The 18,148-nt window shown below is 42.8% G+C and overlaps 1 protein-coding gene across 1 annotated transcript in view; it reads right to left on the bottom strand.

Annotated features, from left to right (window-relative positions):
• LOC100557062 (cytoplasmic phosphatidylinositol transfer protein 1) overlaps nucleotides 1-18,148 on the bottom strand; it is an 81,567-nt gene that overhangs the window by 37,332 nt on the left and 26,087 nt on the right. Inside the window, exons 3-4 of the mRNA XM_062964622.1 lie at nucleotides 16,697-16,845; nucleotides 1,095-1,183 (exon numbers count right to left, since the gene is read on the bottom strand). Of these exons, the coding sequence (XP_062820692.1) occupies nucleotides 1,095-1,183; nucleotides 16,697-16,845 (238 nt within the window). The remainder of the gene's footprint in view (nucleotides 1-1,094; nucleotides 1,184-16,696; nucleotides 16,846-18,148) is intronic.

Genomic DNA, 18,148 nt, shown 5'->3' with positions numbered 1-18,148 from the left:
GCAGTCAAAGAAGAAGAACATGCCCTGGCAGAATATGTAAAGCAAAGGGAAGAACCTGCTTTGATTGAAGTCAAAAATCAGAAACTCCTCAAAGCACAGCAGACAAAAAACCAGTACAAGAAAACCGCACTACAAACTAGAGCTGACAGCTGGCACAACAAAACATTGCATGGAAAGTTCCTTGACAAAATTGAAGGAAAAGCTGATAAGGAGAAGACCTGGCTCTGGCTCACGAATGGGACCCTGAAGAAGGAGACAGAAGGCCTGATCCTTGCAGCCCAGGAGCAAGACATCAGGACAAAGGCAATTCAGGCCAAGATCGAAAAATCAGCTGATGACCCAAAATGCAGACTGTGCAAGGAAACCGACGAAAGCATTGATCATATCCTCAGCTGCTGTAAGAAAATTGCACAGACAGACTACAAACAGAGGCACAACTATGTGGCCCAAATGGTTCATTGGAACTTATGCCTCAAGTACCACCTCCCAGCAGCAAAGAACTGGTGGGATCACAAACCTGCAAAAGTCTTGGAAAATGAGCACGCAAAGATACTGTGGGACTTCCGAATCCAGACTGACAAAGTTCTGGAACACAACACACCAGACATCACAGTTGTGGAAAAGAAAAAGGTTTGGATCATTGATGTCGCCATCCCAAGTGACAGTCGCATTGACGAAAAACAATAGGAAAAACTCAGCCACTATCAGGACCTCAAGATTGAACGTCAAAGACTCTGGCAGAAACCAGTGCAGGTGGTCCCGGTGGTGATGGGCACACTGGGTGCCGTGCCAAAAGATCTCAGCCGGCATTTGGAAACAATAGACATTGACAAAATTACGATCTGCCAACTGCAAAAGGCCACCCGACTGGGATCTGCACGCATCATCCGAAAATACATCACACAGTCCTAGACACTTGGGAAGTGTTCGACTTTTGGTTTTGTGAAATGAAATCCAGCATATCTATCTTGTTTGCTGTGTCATAATAAAATAATAATAATAATAATAATAATAATAATAATAATAATAATAATAATAATAATAATAATAAAGAAGACTGTGTGGCCACTTTCAGAAGAGCGGCTCCTTCTTACCTGTGATGGTGTAGGGATAATAGTTCCAAGCCTTCTCTGTAATGTAAAATATCCGTGGGGTCACGGCTCGAGCCCAGCTGGGAAGTTTGCTGCAGAACGCAAAGAAAAAGACCCCAAAAAAGTCAGCGACAAAACTGAAAACAAAGACCAAACTCCCATTTGTTTTCATTCACAATTTCCCTACTTTTGCTACTGTGTCCCAGATCCCAATAAGTGTGGAGAGCTGACTGTACAGTCACAGATTTCAATAATAATAATAATAATAATAATAATAATAATAATAATAATAATAATAATAATACATCACACAGTCCTAGACACTTGGGAAGTGTTCAACTTGTGATTTTGTGATATGAAATCTAGCATATCTATCTTGTTTGCTGTGTCATAATAAAATAATAATAATAAAAACTTTATTTCTAGACCACCCTCTCTCCCCATATAAACGGGAAACATTCAATGCCACAATTTATTCATTAATATCAAAACTATAAAATGACAATAGCATATACATTGTAATAAAAATTCCACATTAGAAAAAATAAATTTAAACATGACAGTCAGTAAAAACATTATTGCACAGAGCGAGCGTATATCTGGACCAATTTACCATATATACTTGAGTATAAGCCGACCCGAATATAAGCCGGGGCACCTAATTTTACCACAAAAAAAACTGGGAAAACATTGACTCTAGTATAAGCCGATGGTGGTAAATTTCAGAAATAAAAATAGATACCAATAAAATTACATTAATGGAGGCATCAGTAGGTTAAATGTTTTTGAATATTTACATCAAGCTCAAATTTAAGATAAGACTGTCCAACTCTGATTAAATCATCATTCTCATCTTCTTCAATGTAAATGTGCTTATGGATCCTTTTAATAATAATAATAGGGTAAAATAATACATGTAATAATAATAATAATAATAATAATAATAATAATAAATACAGGAAAATAATACATGTAATAATAAATAGAGTAAAATATTAAATGCAACAACAATAATAATAAGATCAGAGTGAAATAATAAATGTATTAATTTATATATATAAAAAGAAAAAAAAATTCGGCCTAGGACAAAACAACAAAACTACACACCCCAGAAACACTAAACTTGGCAGCACAACCCCTCATCCATGCCTCTATGTTCATACAACAAAAAGAAAAGAAAAATAAAGTCCTAATTAGAGAGAGAGGAATAATTGTTTTTTATCCAATTGCTGCCAGTTACATGGCTAAACTCTGCCCACTTGGTCTCCTAGCAACCCACGCAGCCCAGGGGACAGGCACAGTTAGGCCTCAGGCCTCTTCCACACTGTCTATAAGATACAGATTATCTGATTTCAACTGGATTATATGGAAGTGTAGACTCAAGGCCCTTCCACACAGCTATATAACCCATTTATAATCTTACTAGCTGTGCCCAGCCATGCGTTGCTGTGGCAAAGTGGTGGTGGTATTGGTTAAAAGTTGTTGTGGAATTTTTATTTGACGTTATTTGTATTTTTTAAAATTAATTTTATTGTAACTTATCTTTTTTATTTATTACATTTTATTATTTTGCTGTATTATTTTTAGTTATTTTGTTATAGTATTTTATTGTATTAATTTTTTAGTGTTTTTAATTATTTTTATTGTATTATTTGTATTTATTTTATTTTTTATTGTTTTATTAACACTGGGCTGAGTGGGTTGCTAGGAGACCAAGTGGGTGGAGCTTAGCCTTCTAAGTGGCAGCAATTGGATAAAAACAATTATTGCTCTCCCTCTAATTAGGACTTTATTTTTTTTTCTTTTTGTTGTATCAACCTAGAGCCGTGAATGATGAGTTGTGTTGTCAAATTTCGAGGTTGGGGGACCTGTAGTTTTGTTGTTTTGTGGGTCGCCGTGATGCCATCACTCATTTATATACAGTAGAGTCTCGCTTATCCAACGTAAACGGGCCAGCAGAACGTTGGATAAGTGAATATGTTGGATAATAAGGAGGGATTAAGGAAAAGCCTATTAAACATCAAATTAGGTTATGATTTTACAAATTAAGCACCAAAACATCATGTTATACAACAAATTTGACAGAAAAAGTAGTTCAATACGCAGTAATGCTATGTAGTAATTACTGTATTTATGAATTTATCACCAAAATATCACAATGTATTGAAAACATTGACTACAAAAATGGCTTGGATTATCCAGAGGCTTGGATAAGCGAGGCTTGTATAAGTGGGACTCTACTGTACCAATAAAATTACATTAATTGAGGCATCAGTAGCTTATACTCGAGAATATATGGTACATTTATTATTTTTCTCTATTATTATTGGTATTATTACATTTATTATTTTTCTCTATTACAGTAGAGTCTCACTTATCCAAGCAAAATGGGCCGGCAGAACCTTGGATAAGTGAATATTAGGTTATGATTTTACAAATTAAGCACCAAAACATCATGTTATACAACACATTTGACAGAAAAAGTAGTTCAATACGCAGTAATGCTACATAGTAATTACTGTATTTACGAATTTAGAACCAAAATATCACGATGTATTGAAAACATTGACTACAAAAATGTGTTGGATAATCCAGAACCTTGGATATGTGAATGTTGGATAAGTGAGACTCTACTGTATATAGATATTATCTGCTTGGAACTGGATTATCTTGACTCCACACTGCCATATAATCCACTTCTTTCAAACAAAAAACCTGGAAAATAAAGTCCAAATTAGAGAGCGAGGAAGAGCCGTTTTTAACCCTGGTTGCTGGTCAGAAGGGTAGGCCCTGCCCCCTTTAGGCCCCGCCCACTCTGTCTCCTAGCAACCGCCTCGGCCACAATGGCACCGGGATACAGCCAGGGTTCAGGCTTTTGAGGCTGCAAGGCTATTCACTGCTATTCCACCTGGCCAACAAAACATTCCCATAAGCCACAGCAACGCGTGGCCGGGCAAAGCTAGTAAATAAATAAAGTTTCCTTCCTTCGATCTTGGGGATTTCATCCAGCTTGAGACTGTGCAACCTGGGTCTCTTTTGCCACGGCTTCCTTCCTCCCACTCCCTGCCGGCAGGTCAGACCACGCTCCGCTCTATAAATAGGATCCCCCGAGTGTAGAGTCGTGAGAACGGAGTCTAAAAATACAGTGCCGAGAACGGTCCGCGCAGCTTGAGCTGTCACCCAAGGCCAGCAAAGGCTTTCCACCCACCGGCAAACCCACAAAGCCCAGGAGAGAAGCTCCCGGCTGCGGGTCGTGAACATCTGCACGTGCCTCTTCTGTATAAAAAGCAAGAGGAAGGAAGGAGGCGGACACGGAGAACGTGGCAATTTGATTTCCGGTTCTCTTCAGCTCAGGCTACAGCTCTCTACCATTTGCTGGATCTTGATGTGATGGAAGGTGTAGCTGTAGCTTCACAGTCCTTTATCCTCTTTTTGATGTAGCCAGCATGACTGCATGGAGTGCCATTACCTTCCCACCAGAGCAGTACCTATTCATCTACTCACACTCTGGGGGTTGGTGCTCATCTCCATTTCTAAGCCAAAGAGCCGACGTTGTCCGTAGACACCTCCAAGGTCATGTGGCCACTGGCATGACTGCATGGACCGCCATTACCTTCCCACCAGAGCAGTACCTATTGATCTACTCACACTCTGGGGGTTGGTGCTCATCTCCATTTCTAAGCCAAAGAGCCAACAATAAGCCATAGACACCTCCAAGGTCATATGGAGCACTGTTACCTTCCCGCCGGAGCAGTACCTATTGATCTACTCACACTCTGGGAGTTGGTGCTCATCTCCATTTCTAAGCCGAAGAGCCGGTGTTGTCCATAGACACCTCCAAGGTCATGTGGCCACTGGCATGACTGCATGGAGCACCGTTAGCTTCCTGCCAGAGCAGTACCTATTGATCTACTCACACTCTGGGGGTTGGTGCTCATCTCCATTTTTAAGCTGACGTTGTCCATAGACACCTCCAAAGTCATGTGGTCATTGGCATGACTGCATGGCGCGCCATTACCTTCCCACCAGAGCAGTGCCTATTGATCTACTCATATTCTGGGAGTTGGTGCTCATCTCCATTTCTAAGCCAAAGAGCCGGCGTTGTCCGTAGACACCTCCAAGGTCATGTGGCCACTGGCATGGCACTCATTCCGCTCATTCCGCTCCTGGGATTTGAACCTGGGACCTTTTGGTCCGCAAGTTCAGCAGCTCAGCGCTTTAACACACTGCGCCACCAGGAACCCCTGATGGTAGAAAGTCCCAATTTTCCCCTCCACATTTCCAACATAAATTTGAATTGTTTTTGTTAAATTTTGCTAATTTTTCAGGGGTATAGTACCACCTGAACTGCATTTTATACCAATTTTCTCTAATATCGATAGCAGCGGTATATTTTAGTTTTTTATGCCAAGTATTTTCCCATTGGTCCAAATTTAAATTATGTCCTAAGAGCGAGGGAGGCTTTGCAAAAGAAAACACACTGATAAGGGAGGGTACGAGAGAAATATATCATGTATTGCATTTGGTCTGAGATCTTCCCTTCCGCAAATGCTCATTCATTTTGGTCCGGCGGCAGCTGCAGAGGAAGAAGGCTCTTACAGCAAAGCAACTGAAGAAGCAAAGCCTTGTTTGTGATGACTCATGGGCCATGTAGTTCCGTTCCCAGTACTATGGTGGCAGATGAAGAGGAAAACTTGGGTTTCCCACCGTTTCAGCCAGAAGTGGAGCCCTTGCACCTGCAAGATGTTTGCCCACCAGAAGTCAGCCAAACAAGCCTTGAGCAGAAATCTCCCCCATTTTCTCGCCGGGATTATTATAATCAAGATAGAGGCGCTCAGGAGGCGACTCGCCGGAGCGCCAGGATAGCTGCCAGACAATTAGCTGATTAAGTCTGCTTCCCTTGGGAAACTTTAAGGAGTCATGCATCTGGACACAGTATAGGTTTCGGTTCTTGTTCCCCAGAGAAAGTGTTCCTTGGCGGGAAAACAAGATCCTATATAGGTGTTTGCCCGCAAAGGAATCCTTGCGGAGTCAATTCGTCAGCTTCGGGAGTAGATTGTGTGTGGACTACGCTACTCCAGTTCCCTCGGACCTTGTTCCAGTTTCAAGCCTGCCTTGTCCTCGGATCTTGCCACGGACCTCGTTCTTGCCTCTTGTTGCCACGTATCAAGCCTCGTTTGCCAAGCATCTAGTTTGCTTCCAGCCTTTGTTGTCAAGCTCCATTGGACTAAAAGGACCCTGTCATTTCCCCACGCTTTGCTTGGCAAGGTGTGTGTTTCGGTTATTGGATTATAACTTTGGACTTTAATATCTTATTTTGGACATTGTTTTCCTGGACTATATTTGACCTTTCCTGAAAGGTCTACTACTGAACTATATTCTTCACTTGTTTTTACTGACTTTATATATTCCTTTAATAAAGATATTAGATAGATTCTGACCTCTGCGCATGGTTATTGGTGCTCTGCAGCCTGGGTCCTGACATGTTGGAGGTTTAGCAAAAGAGGAGATTCAGAGAGAAAGCTGGAAAAGGACTCTGTGCAGCCAGGTGGCCGGAGCAGCTGTCAGAAGGATGGAGAGCTGCTCCTGACACACAAAGGCTTCTAATCACACGGCAACGTTTTCCCGGGCTCCGGTGCCAAGCCGTCAACGACCTAGGACAGATATTATCCCCAGTGTCAGAAAAAAAACCCCACCGCCTCTCTAATATAATAGAAAACTATGACGATTTCTGTGCTCAGTCCTCTCCACTTCGTGGAATCAATTGACTCAAGTGGCCTGGGATGCATTGATGGCATTGATGGGACGCTGTTGAGAGAAAGGACAACGGGAGCTGAATGGCAGGAAGTATTGATCGGAGAGACTGGATGGAGGGGAACAGTTTGTGCCCTTCGGAGGCAAAACGCCCAACGCTTTTTCTTGGAAAGGCTTTGAGCGTTGGTAGGATGATGACGGCAAGGTTGAGAGAAGAGCAGACAAAAGGAAACGGTCACCAAAGTGAATCACGGGAGTGGCAATTTATTCTGACCTCGGGAGGAGAAGCTATGAATGGACTCAAAGGTTCGTGCAGGAAGAACAACATTCGAATTCTATCATGGGTGCTTGCAATGAGATGGGATGCAAGGAGGCATGGAGTCACCTGAGGTTATTATTTATTTTATTTATTTATTTACAGTATTTATATTCTGCCCTTCTTTCTCACCCCAAAGGGGATTCAGGGCAGATTACAATAAACACATATATGGCAAACATTCAATGCCAACAGACAAACAACATTCAGTTTTAGACAGACACGGAGGCATTTTTTAACATCTTTCCAGCTTCACGGTTCCGGCCACAGGGGGAGCTGTTGCTTCACCGTCCATTGGTGGCTGTTCTTCCTCTTCTTTTCCTCTTGAGCAGTTTTATGGTGTTGTAGATTAGTTAAATTAGCCTCCCGCATAAAGCGTACCTAAATTTTCCCTACTTGACAGATGCAACTGTCTTTCGGGGCTGCTAGGTCAACAGCAAGCCGGGGCTTTTTTTTTTTTTTTTGGTCGGAGGCTTAACCCGACCCGGGCTTCGAACTCATGACCTCTCGGTCAGTAGTGATTTATAGCAGCTGGTTACTAGACAGTTGCGCCACAGCCCGGCCAAGGTTATCTGAGCCTGGAAATGTTACTTCGAAAGGTGAAACTCTTTCTGCTTTCTGCTACAAAACAAGAGCTTTTTTGTTGAGTTCCAGGGCCGGAGAATGTGGTTACTTACTCGCCATGCTAGCTGATCCTGGGATCAACCATTATGTTCTGTCACACGCTGGGCCTGTAGCTATTGTCTTTGTATAGGACGTATACTTTATGCCCAGCGGGAAGCCAGGGCGCCTCAAGGAGAGGTTCTTGAGGATTTTCCTGAAAAGGATAGTCCTTTGAGTCTTTCATGAGATAACAAAGCACTTTATTGTCCAACTGTGACATTTCCTTTTCCCATTTCGTATCACTCTGCACTTTGCCTGGGATCTACGAATTAGTCTCCTGTTTTTAACACTGTATCCTGCTTGTTGATTTTAATGGTTGTTTTTATTGATGTTGATGTTTTTTACTGGGATAATTGTTTTATTGCTTTGTTACTGTTTTGTTTGTTTTATCGGGCCTGGCCCCATGTAAGCCGCCCCGAGTTATAAAGTTGTTATTATTATTATTATTATCAACACAACGACGTTGTATGGCACAGCAAACAAGATAGATATGCTGGATTTCGTTTCGCAAAACCACAAGTCGAACACTTCCCAAGTGTCTAGGACTGTGTGATGTATTTTCAGATGATGCGTGCAGATCCCAATAGGGTGGCCTTTTGCAGTTGGCAGATGGTGATTTTGTCAATGTCTATTGTTTCCAAATGCCGGCTGAGATCTTTTGGCACAGCACCCAGTGTGCCCATCACCACCGGGACCACCTGTACTGGTTTCTGCCAGAGTCTTTGAAGTTCAATCTTGAGGTCCTGATAGCGGCTGAGTTTTTCCTGTTGTTTTTCATCAATGCGACTGTCACCTGGGATGGCGACATCAATGATCCAAACCTTGTTCTTTTCCACAACTGTGATGTCTGGTGTGTTGTGTTCCAGAACTTTGTCAGTCTGGATTCGGAATTATTATTATTATCAACACAACGACGTTGTATGGCACAGCAAACAAGATAGATATGCTGGATTTCGTTTCGCAAAACCACAAGTCGAACACTTCCCAAGTGTCTAGGACTGTGTGATGTATTTTCTGATGATGTGTGCAGATCCCAGTCGGGTGGCCTTTTGCAGTTGGCAGATCGTAATTTTGTCAATGTCTATTGTTTCCAAATGCCGGCTGAGATCTTTTGGCATGGCACCCAGTGTGCCCATCACCACCGGGACCACCTGCACTGGTTTCTGCCAGAGTCTTTGAAGTTCAATCTTGAGATCCTGATAGCGGCTGAGTTTTTCCTGTTGTTTTTCATCTATGCGACTGTCACCTGGGATGGCGACATCAATGATCCAAACCTTGTTCTTTTCCACAACTGTGATGTCTGGTGTGTTGTGTCCCAGAACTTTGTCAGTCTGGATTCGGAATTATTATTATTATTATTATTATTGTTGTTGTTGTTGTTGTTGTTATTTATTGAACGAATAATAAATCTTCAAGGAGTCAAATCTCAAGGACTGAGATTGAAGAAAATAAAGTTGGAGCTTCTGGTACAGCCGAACCAGCACACATTTCAATGTATGGTTGTGAAAGCTGGATGGTGAAAAAGAGCAGAGAGGAAGAGAACCACTTCATTTGAGAGGATGTGACGAAGTTCTATGGATACCACATACGGTTAAGACAAATCAATGGATTCTGGAGCAATTAAACCCAAACTCTCCCTAGAAGCCAAGATGACTAAGGCTGGATCTACACTGCCCTATATCCCAGGATCTGATCCCAGATTATCTGCTTTGAAATGGATTATATGAGGCTGGCTCTACACTGCTACATAATCCAGATTTTCAAAGATAATAAACCACATGATCTGCTTTGAGTTGAATTATATGAGTCTACACTCATAATCCAGTTCAAAGCAGTTAATCTGGATTGATGTGGCAGTGCAGATGAGGCCTGAGTCTACACTGCTGGATAATAATCTGGGATAATCAGATAATCTGGGATCAAATCCTGGGATAGAGGGCAGTGTATATAAGGATTTGTAAAAAGACACCATGGAATGGGTTGACTGGAAAGGCATGTGGCGACAGCTGATTGGCTGAGCTAGTCAGGAGCCAGAATTCTGATTGGCTTCTGTCTGTAGCTTGGTGCTGAGACAAACAATTTTAACTGCCACTTTCACCTCGGAGGGTGAGGAGAGCAGCTGACTGGAAATGGTCATGAAGGAAATGGCTGCCATACTCTCCAAAGCCTGACTATTTATAAGGCAAATGAGGCACATTTAAAGACTGTTTAAAGGGACTGTTTATTCTCTATGTTCTCTGTGTGAATTCAGAAAGATTACTATATATATTGTTGCCCTGTTTGAACCTTTGCACTGAAGTAAATATACTGTTACTTGTTACACAAGCCTGAGTGACACTTTATTATACTGCAGGGTTTATCTTGATTCAGAAATATTCCATGTCCAAGTTGGTCCATTAAGTGCTCTGCTCTGGCTTCTCTGGTTGTCAGGACCCAGGCTGCAGAGCACCAATAACCTTACACAGAGGCCAGAATCTATCTAATATCTTTATTAAAGAAATATATAAAGTCAATAAAAACAAGTGAAGAATATAGTTCAGAAGCAGACCTTTCAGATAAGGTCAATTATAGTCCATAAATGTATTGTCCAATATAAGATATTAGAGTTCAAAGTTTTAATCCACTTGACCGAAACACACACTTTGCCAAGCAATAGTGTGGGGAAATGACAGAGTCTTTAAAGTCCAATGTAGCTTGACAACAAGGCTGGAAAATAAACTTGATTCTTGGCTAGATCAAAGACTTGGAACGAGGCAAACATGAAGCATGAAGCATGAAGCAAGGTCCGTGGCAAAACGCGAAACAAGGCAGGCTTGGAACTTGATCCGGGAAGCAAGGAACTGGGATTACGAAGTCCACACACGATCTCTCTCCTCAAGCTGATCAATTGACTCCTCAAGGTTCCCCTTGCGGCAAAACCCCTATATAGGGTCTTGTTTTCCCGCCAACAGAACACTTTCCCTAGAGAACGAGAAGCGAAACCCAACTCTGTCCAGATGCATGACTCCTTAGAATTTCCCAAGGGAAGCAGACCTAATCAGCTAGTTGTTTGGCAGCAATTCTCAGGCTCCGGCGATTAGCCTCTCTGACTCCTCTATCTCTATTATAATTGTCCCTCCGGGGAAACGGGGGGGAATTCTGCCCAAGGCCTGTTTGGCTAACTTCTGGAGGGCAAACATCCTCCAGGTGGAGAGGCTCCGGCTCTGGTGGAAACGGCGGAAATCCCATGTTTTCCTCTTCGTCTGCCACCATAGTACTAGGAACAGGACTACAAGGCCCATGAGTCATCACACTGGTTGAGTTAGTCTGCAGTGCCTTTCGTGTTCTTTGATACGTGTCTGGGCAATGCTGCTGCGTTTGGGGGTTTGTGGGTCCCTATGTAGACTCCTGTAGTGGTGAGAGGATCCCTCTTGTCCTTTGCTGAACATAGCATTTGAACAAACAATGCATGGAAGTGGAAGAAGACAACAAAATAGGAAGGACAAGAGACCTCTTCCAGAAAATTAGAAACATCAGAGGCAAATTTCAGGCAAAAATGGGCATGATCAAAAACCAAAGATGGCCAGGACCTAACAGAAGCTGAAGAGATCAAGAGAAGGTGGTGAGACTATACAGAAGATTTGAATAAGAAAGATAATAATATCAAGGATAGCTTTGATGGTGTGGTGAGTGAATTAGAACCAGACATGCTGAGGACTGAAGTTGAATGGGCCTTAAGAAGCATTGCTAATAACAAGGCAGCAGGAGACGAAGCAATTCCAGCTGAACTGTTGAAAACCTTGAATGATGATGAATGATGACGGTGATGCATGCCATATGCCAACAAATATGGAAAACACAAGAATGACCATCAGATTGGGAAAAATCCATTTATATCCCCATACCGAAAAAGGGAAACGCTAAAGAATGCTCAAACTTTCGTACAGTGGCACTTCTTTCTCAAGATCCTACAAGGAAGACTATAGCAATACATGGAGCGAGAGTTGTCAGATGTACAAGCTGGGTTTAAAAAAGGCAAAGGAATGAAGACCAAATTGCCAATATCCAAATGCTGGATAATGGAGGAGGAAAGACTGGGGTATTCTTTGTGGAAGAGGCAGGTTGTGAGGAGAGACGCCAAGTTGAGCTCAAGCCTGCCCAGAAAGCTTTCAAACTCTCTCGGACCTGGAGTTCTTTGTTTTGCCTCTGTGTATTTTGCAGATAATGGATGTGTGAGTGCTGGGTACACAAGAAGAAAGATTTCCCAAGAGAGAATAACCGTTGGATCTTAACGTATCCCGGTGGGACAAACAATAGCTGCAGCAGAACACAGAACCAGTTGGGCAGGAAATCATATAAACTCCTGCAACAAATACAAATACTAGCAAGATGCGGCGGGCTTCTCCAAACCGGTTGCTTGCCAGGAGGGAAAGTCTGCTCCAAGCGCATCTTGTAATACGGTAAGTTGGATAACCGGAAGTCGGATAACCGGAACTCTACTGTACTGTAAATAAATAATTGCTGCAAACTATCTGCACCCAAAACATCACTTCTCATTTGGTCCAGAAACATCCCTGGCAAGTAGTGCAACTGTGTAGCGTGCCATAAAGCCATTGCTTTTTGTTCACAGCTCTACCGATGGATTGAAATCTGTGAATGTACAAGCATTGAATGAAAAGTAATGCCTCCGCCTTCGTCACTTGGGTTTGGATGGGAATATTTTAATATATCAAACGCAGAAATAATCCTTAGAATGTGCTCTTTAACTACCACTATTCACTTTGTCACAGAATCACCAGACAATTGGAGACATTTCTGACAACGATGAACAAGTTTTCTGAAGCCGTCACGGAAGAAGTCGACACTCTGTTTCCGCAACCGGCGTCTCACAGGACCCATCGTGCACAGATCTTCCGATAGCAAGCAAAGCAATAATGTGACCCACACATTCTTATGAAATGCCGATTACGCAGCCGGACTGATTTACGGCTACAGCACGAGGATTTTGGAGGAATGGATTTTAATCATATGTTTTTATATTTTTTATATTGTTTTAATTGTTTTATTGGATTTTTATAGCTGTTTTAATTATGTATAGGCATCGAATTGTTGCCAATTTTGTACGCCGCCCTGAGTCCCTTCGGGTGAGAAGGGCGGGATATAAATGTTGGAAATAATAAATAAATACGCTTGAAATTTCTCTCTGAGTGATACGACAATCGTCCTGAATCAATCTGTCAACCTTTTGCTTGTGAAACTCGATGGTTGCTGTCACAGGACGTCCAACTCTTTGCTTGTCACACAAGTCAGATGTTCCCACCTCAACATCTTTAAACTTACTCGCCCAACGACGCATAGGACTCACGTCCACATAATCACCGTAAACATCTTGCATTCTCTAATGAATCTCCTTTGGGGTGACACCTTCTGCTGTCACGAATTCAATGACTGCACATGGCTTAAGTCGCATTGTCCGACCGTCTGCGCAGGGTTCCATACTTTGCCCTTTAACAACACAACCGTTCAGTGCTAAGGCTTCCCCGTCTGTGCAGGGTTCCATACTTCGCACTTTAACAACACAACCGTTCAATGCTAAGGCTTCCCCGTCTACGCCGGGTCCATACTTCGCACTTTAACAACACAACCGTTCAATGCTAAGGCTTCCCCGTCTACGCCGGGTCCATACTTCGCACTTTAACAACACAACCGTTCAATGCTAAGGCTTCCCCGTCTACGCCGGGTCCATACTTCGCACTTTAACAACACAACCGTTCAGTGCTAAGGCTTCCCCGTCTGTGCAGGGTTCCATACTTTGCACTTTAACAACACAACCGTTCAGTGCTAAGGCTTCCCACCAAATGGAACTGTAGAGGAGAGTCTACTGAACAAGCCACTCCCTGCCGCATATCAGGACTGCCATCTGTTGAGGAGTTACGAATGTGGAGGCAAACAATTTGCACCCAAATCATGACTTGACATTTGGACCAAAAACATTCCTGGCAAGTAGTGCAACGGAAGTGTCATGCACAACAAGCGTGAAATATGGGGAATATACACAAAACTCTGCATGAAGTCCCCAAAGGTCGATGTGGCAAAGACAGCAGGCATTGGTGATGATCAGGTGGTGAGTTCTGCTCATCCTACCCCCCTTCTACGGAGCAGGATGACTGTCTTACGAAACAAAAGGGGCCTTGAGTGACTGAATGTGAGTGGGTGCCTTGAAGCCAAGACAGCTCCGTAGGTGGCACAGGTGGATGGTGGGGCGCGAATGGGGGAAGCGTGCCTTTGTCTCCTGGGGCTTTCACACAAAAGCCAGCATTGAGCAACTGTCAGAATCCCTGACAGCTTAATTGGGAAGCAGAGAACAAATGAGGGGAGGAGGAACCGAAGAACATTGAGTCAGCATGGGACCGGCTGGGAAAGGAGGGGCATCGGTGAGCATAAGGCACACGCTTGGCAGGCTGGCAACCGTCTTGGTGCCCATTTCTGGGCAGAAGAGGGCCTTCAAGCAGAACTGGGAACCTCACAACCTCTGAGGATGCCTGCCATAGATGTGGGTGAAACGTCAGGAGGTTATCCTGATTTTATCTCGAGGAGGAGAAGGAGGACGAAGGGGAGGAGGGAAAGGAGAAGAAGGAGAGGGTTATCCTACTTACCGTATATACTCAAAAATAAGCCGAATTTTTCAGCCCTTATTTATGAGCTGAAAAAGCCTCCCCCAGCTTATAATCGGGTGAAGGCCAGTAACAGAGCCTGGAGGCTATTGCTTGCAATATGTGATCTGTTTCTCTCTTCCCCTCCCTTATCAGTGTGTTTACTTTTGCAAAGCCTCCCTCGCTCTTAACCAAGGGAATGTTTTGAAAAGGGAAAGACACCCTTGCAAGTCAGGAAGAAGAAAAATATATATATTCATTAATCTTATGAAAGCATTTTCCCCTGAAATATTTGTTAAACTCTCCTACAGATATAGAGGGATTAACCCCTTGCAAGCTTTTGCCATCTCTATGTACCTTTATATGTGTATATATCTATATACATTAATTTTATATATGAATTTCCCCTCATATGTTTGCAGGTCTTTGCAAATCCTTTATACATATAGATCCATGTACCTGTGTATCTGTAGCCATACATATACATTATTTTTATATATGAATTTACCCTTATATGCTTGCAGGTCTCTGCAAATATCTATATAAAGAGAGATGTCTGGATAGATATGAATATATATTCTTACCTACCTATATATAGGGCTTGCAAATATTACAGGGGGGAAATGAATACACAAATATCTATAGACATGTCTAGATAGATATGAATATATATATATATATATATATATATATATATATATATATATATATATATGGCTTGCAAATATTGTAGGGGAAATGCACACACACACAGAGGGGATTTGCAAATGTTTCAGGGGGAAATGCATATGTGAAATTAGTATCTATAATTATAGATCTATATCTAGCTCTGCATTGTTTATATAAGCATTGAATGTTTGCCTGTTGCTATGTTGGAAGCCGGCCTGAGTCCCCATGGGGAGAAAGAGTGGGATCCAAATGAAGTTTTTGTTGTTGTTGTTGTTATGTTATTGTTGATACCATATTGTTTTTGTTGCCCCTACTTTTCTACTTAAAGAGCTAGTTTATTGTTTTTCTTGGAAATACGGTAAATATTCAAAAACATTTAAGGTACTGATGCCTCAATTAATTAAATGAAATTTTATTGGTATCTATTTTTATTTTGAAATTTACCCACAGCTGTTGCATTTCCCACCCTCGGCTTATACTCAAGTCAATAAGTTATCCCAGTTTTTTGTGGTAAAATTAGGTGCCTTGGCTTGTATTTGAGGATATACGGTATATCTCAAGAAGAAGGAAGAGGATGAAGGGGAGGAGGAGAAGGAGAAGATGGAAGTGAAGGAGAAGGAGGAGATTATTTTGCTTTTATCTCCAGGAAGAAGCTAAAGGAGGGAACTGCCAAGACACAGACCAGACCAGTCAGAAGTGGATGGAGTGAGTTGTAGATGTTCTCTCTCTGTCTCCCATAAAACACTCCCTAGTTCCATTTGCAATGTGTTGACAGAAGACCCGACCTTACTGGACCCAAACCCTGCGATGGTGGGTGTAATGAAGTACGAATTTTGGTTTACATATGTTATGTTTAATTGCGTGTTTATGTTTTAAAAGGGTAAGTATTACAGTTATTGCATCTCAGCACTCTGAGGCTGGTTGCCACAGAGAAGTAGGCGGAGCCAACTGCCGTTTAGTAGAAGAAGTGCAGAGTTTAAAAAAGAGAGTCAGTCTGAGCTCTGAGGAGGCACAGGGAAGATTGATTCCAGGTTGATGGGATCAAGGAGGCTTAATTGTTCATTTGAGTCGGTTTTAAATAAGTTTGGTGATTTATTTAATGCAGTCTGTGACCTTGTAAGGCACAGAGAATCTGTGATAGTATATCACAGGGGTGACTGTGGTTTGAAGTCAGTGGATCGTCCAAGTTTTGAAGTAACAGTTAGAAAAGAGTAGAGGAATAGGTTTTAACTACTTTAAGTAAAAGAAGTGACACTTTAGAGAGTTTGATTCATTTCATTCTAGTACTGTAACTGTTAATAAGAATACCTCTACGTGAGAAACAACATTGTAACCACTAAGCTTTGTGCCTGAATAAACTTGTTATTGTTCTTCCAACATCTAAGCCTCTGTCACATATATTCTAAACCAAGTTACGTTACCCTTTAAAGTAATCTTTGGTGGTTTGCATCTTTCCAAATTGGTGGCAGTCGTTATAAATTCTTTGCAGTGGGTTCCTTCCCCACACATTAATGCGCACACATGGATGTTTAGTTCCCACCAGTGTGGAGCAATCTGACGCATACTCTCACCTGGACAGGTGCACCCGCTTCTCGGTGAACTGGCCCCGGCCGTGGACGGGGTCGTCGTGGGGCTCGTTCTTCACCACTTCCACGCCTTCGCCTTTGTCGCTCTCTTGGTGGCTGTGCTTGCTGATGGTGTACAGCTGCCCAACGCGGTACTGTTGGAGAAACACCAGAACACAGCCTTGAAACACAGTGAGGAGTGGGTGTATACGTCCCCCACCCATCGCTCCATCTGTCCTCCCGCCAACCGAGTAAACACAGCCTTCTGTTTCCGAGAGAAGCAGCGAGGGAGATTTCACACCACATACAAAGCTTTGTTCTGGCCTTCATTCCCATCATCCTTTATTCCAAGGGAAGGCTTGGTCGTTTTACTTAGGCTTGTTACAATAAAGCTCCAAGGTCTTACAATGGGAGGAAGTACAACAATGGGGGGACCAGGGCTCAAAAGCGGGCTTAATTACGAGGGTTATCCAGAAAGTAGATTACGTTTTGGAATTAAAAATGAACAAAGTATAGGAGAAAACATTTGCTATATGCAGTTGAAAGCCACACCCAAATACCACTTCTCAACATAGTCACCATTCAAATCTAGGCACTTATCATAGCGAGGAATGAGCTTGGAAACTCCTTCCCCACCAAAATCTGCCGCTTGCGTCCTCAACCAGCCGGCAACACAGCCTTTTGCCACACCCAAATACCACTTCTCAACATAGTCGCCATTCAAATCTAGGCACTTATCATAGCAAGGAATGAATTTGGCAACTCCTTCCCCACCAAATTCTGCCTCTTGCATCCTCAACCAGCCAGTCACCCCTACCCGCAGTTACGCATCATCGCCAAAACGCTGTGTTGAGGACACAAGCGGCAGAGTTTTGTGGGGGAGGAGTTTCCAAGTTCATTCATCGCTATGATAAGTGCCTAGATTTGAATGGCGACTATGCTAGGCACTTATCATAGCGATGAATGAGCTTGGCATCTCCTTCCCCACAAAACTCTGCCTCTTGCGTCCTCAACCAGCCGGTCACCCCTACCCGCAGCTGCGCATCATCGCCAAAACGCTGCATTGAGGACACAAGCGGCAGAGTTTTGTGGGGGAGGAGTTTCCAAGTTCATTCATCACCATGATAAGTGCCTAGCACAGTCGCCATTCAAATCTAAGAACATATCATTTCGAAAAATGAGCTTGGTAACCCCTTCCCCACCAAACTCTGTTGCTTGCGTCATCAACCAGCCGGTCACCCTTACCCGCAGCTGCGCATTATCGCCAAACGCTGTGTTGAGGACACAAGCGGCAGAGTTTTGTGGGGGAGGAGTTTCCAAGTTCATTCATCACCATGATAAGTGCCTAGCACAGTCGCCATTCAAATCTAAGAACATATCATTTCGAAAAATGAGCTTGGTAACCCCTTCCCCACCAAACTCTGTTGCTTGCGTCATCAACCAGCCGGTCACCCTTAC

This window comes from Anolis carolinensis, unplaced genomic scaffold (assembly GCF_035594765.1).
Source record: "Anolis carolinensis isolate JA03-04 unplaced genomic scaffold, rAnoCar3.1.pri scaffold_13, whole genome shotgun sequence".
Lineage (NCBI taxonomy): Eukaryota > Metazoa > Chordata > Lepidosauria > Squamata > Dactyloidae > Anolis > Anolis carolinensis.
This window is presented reverse-complemented; position numbering and strand designations above follow the sequence as displayed.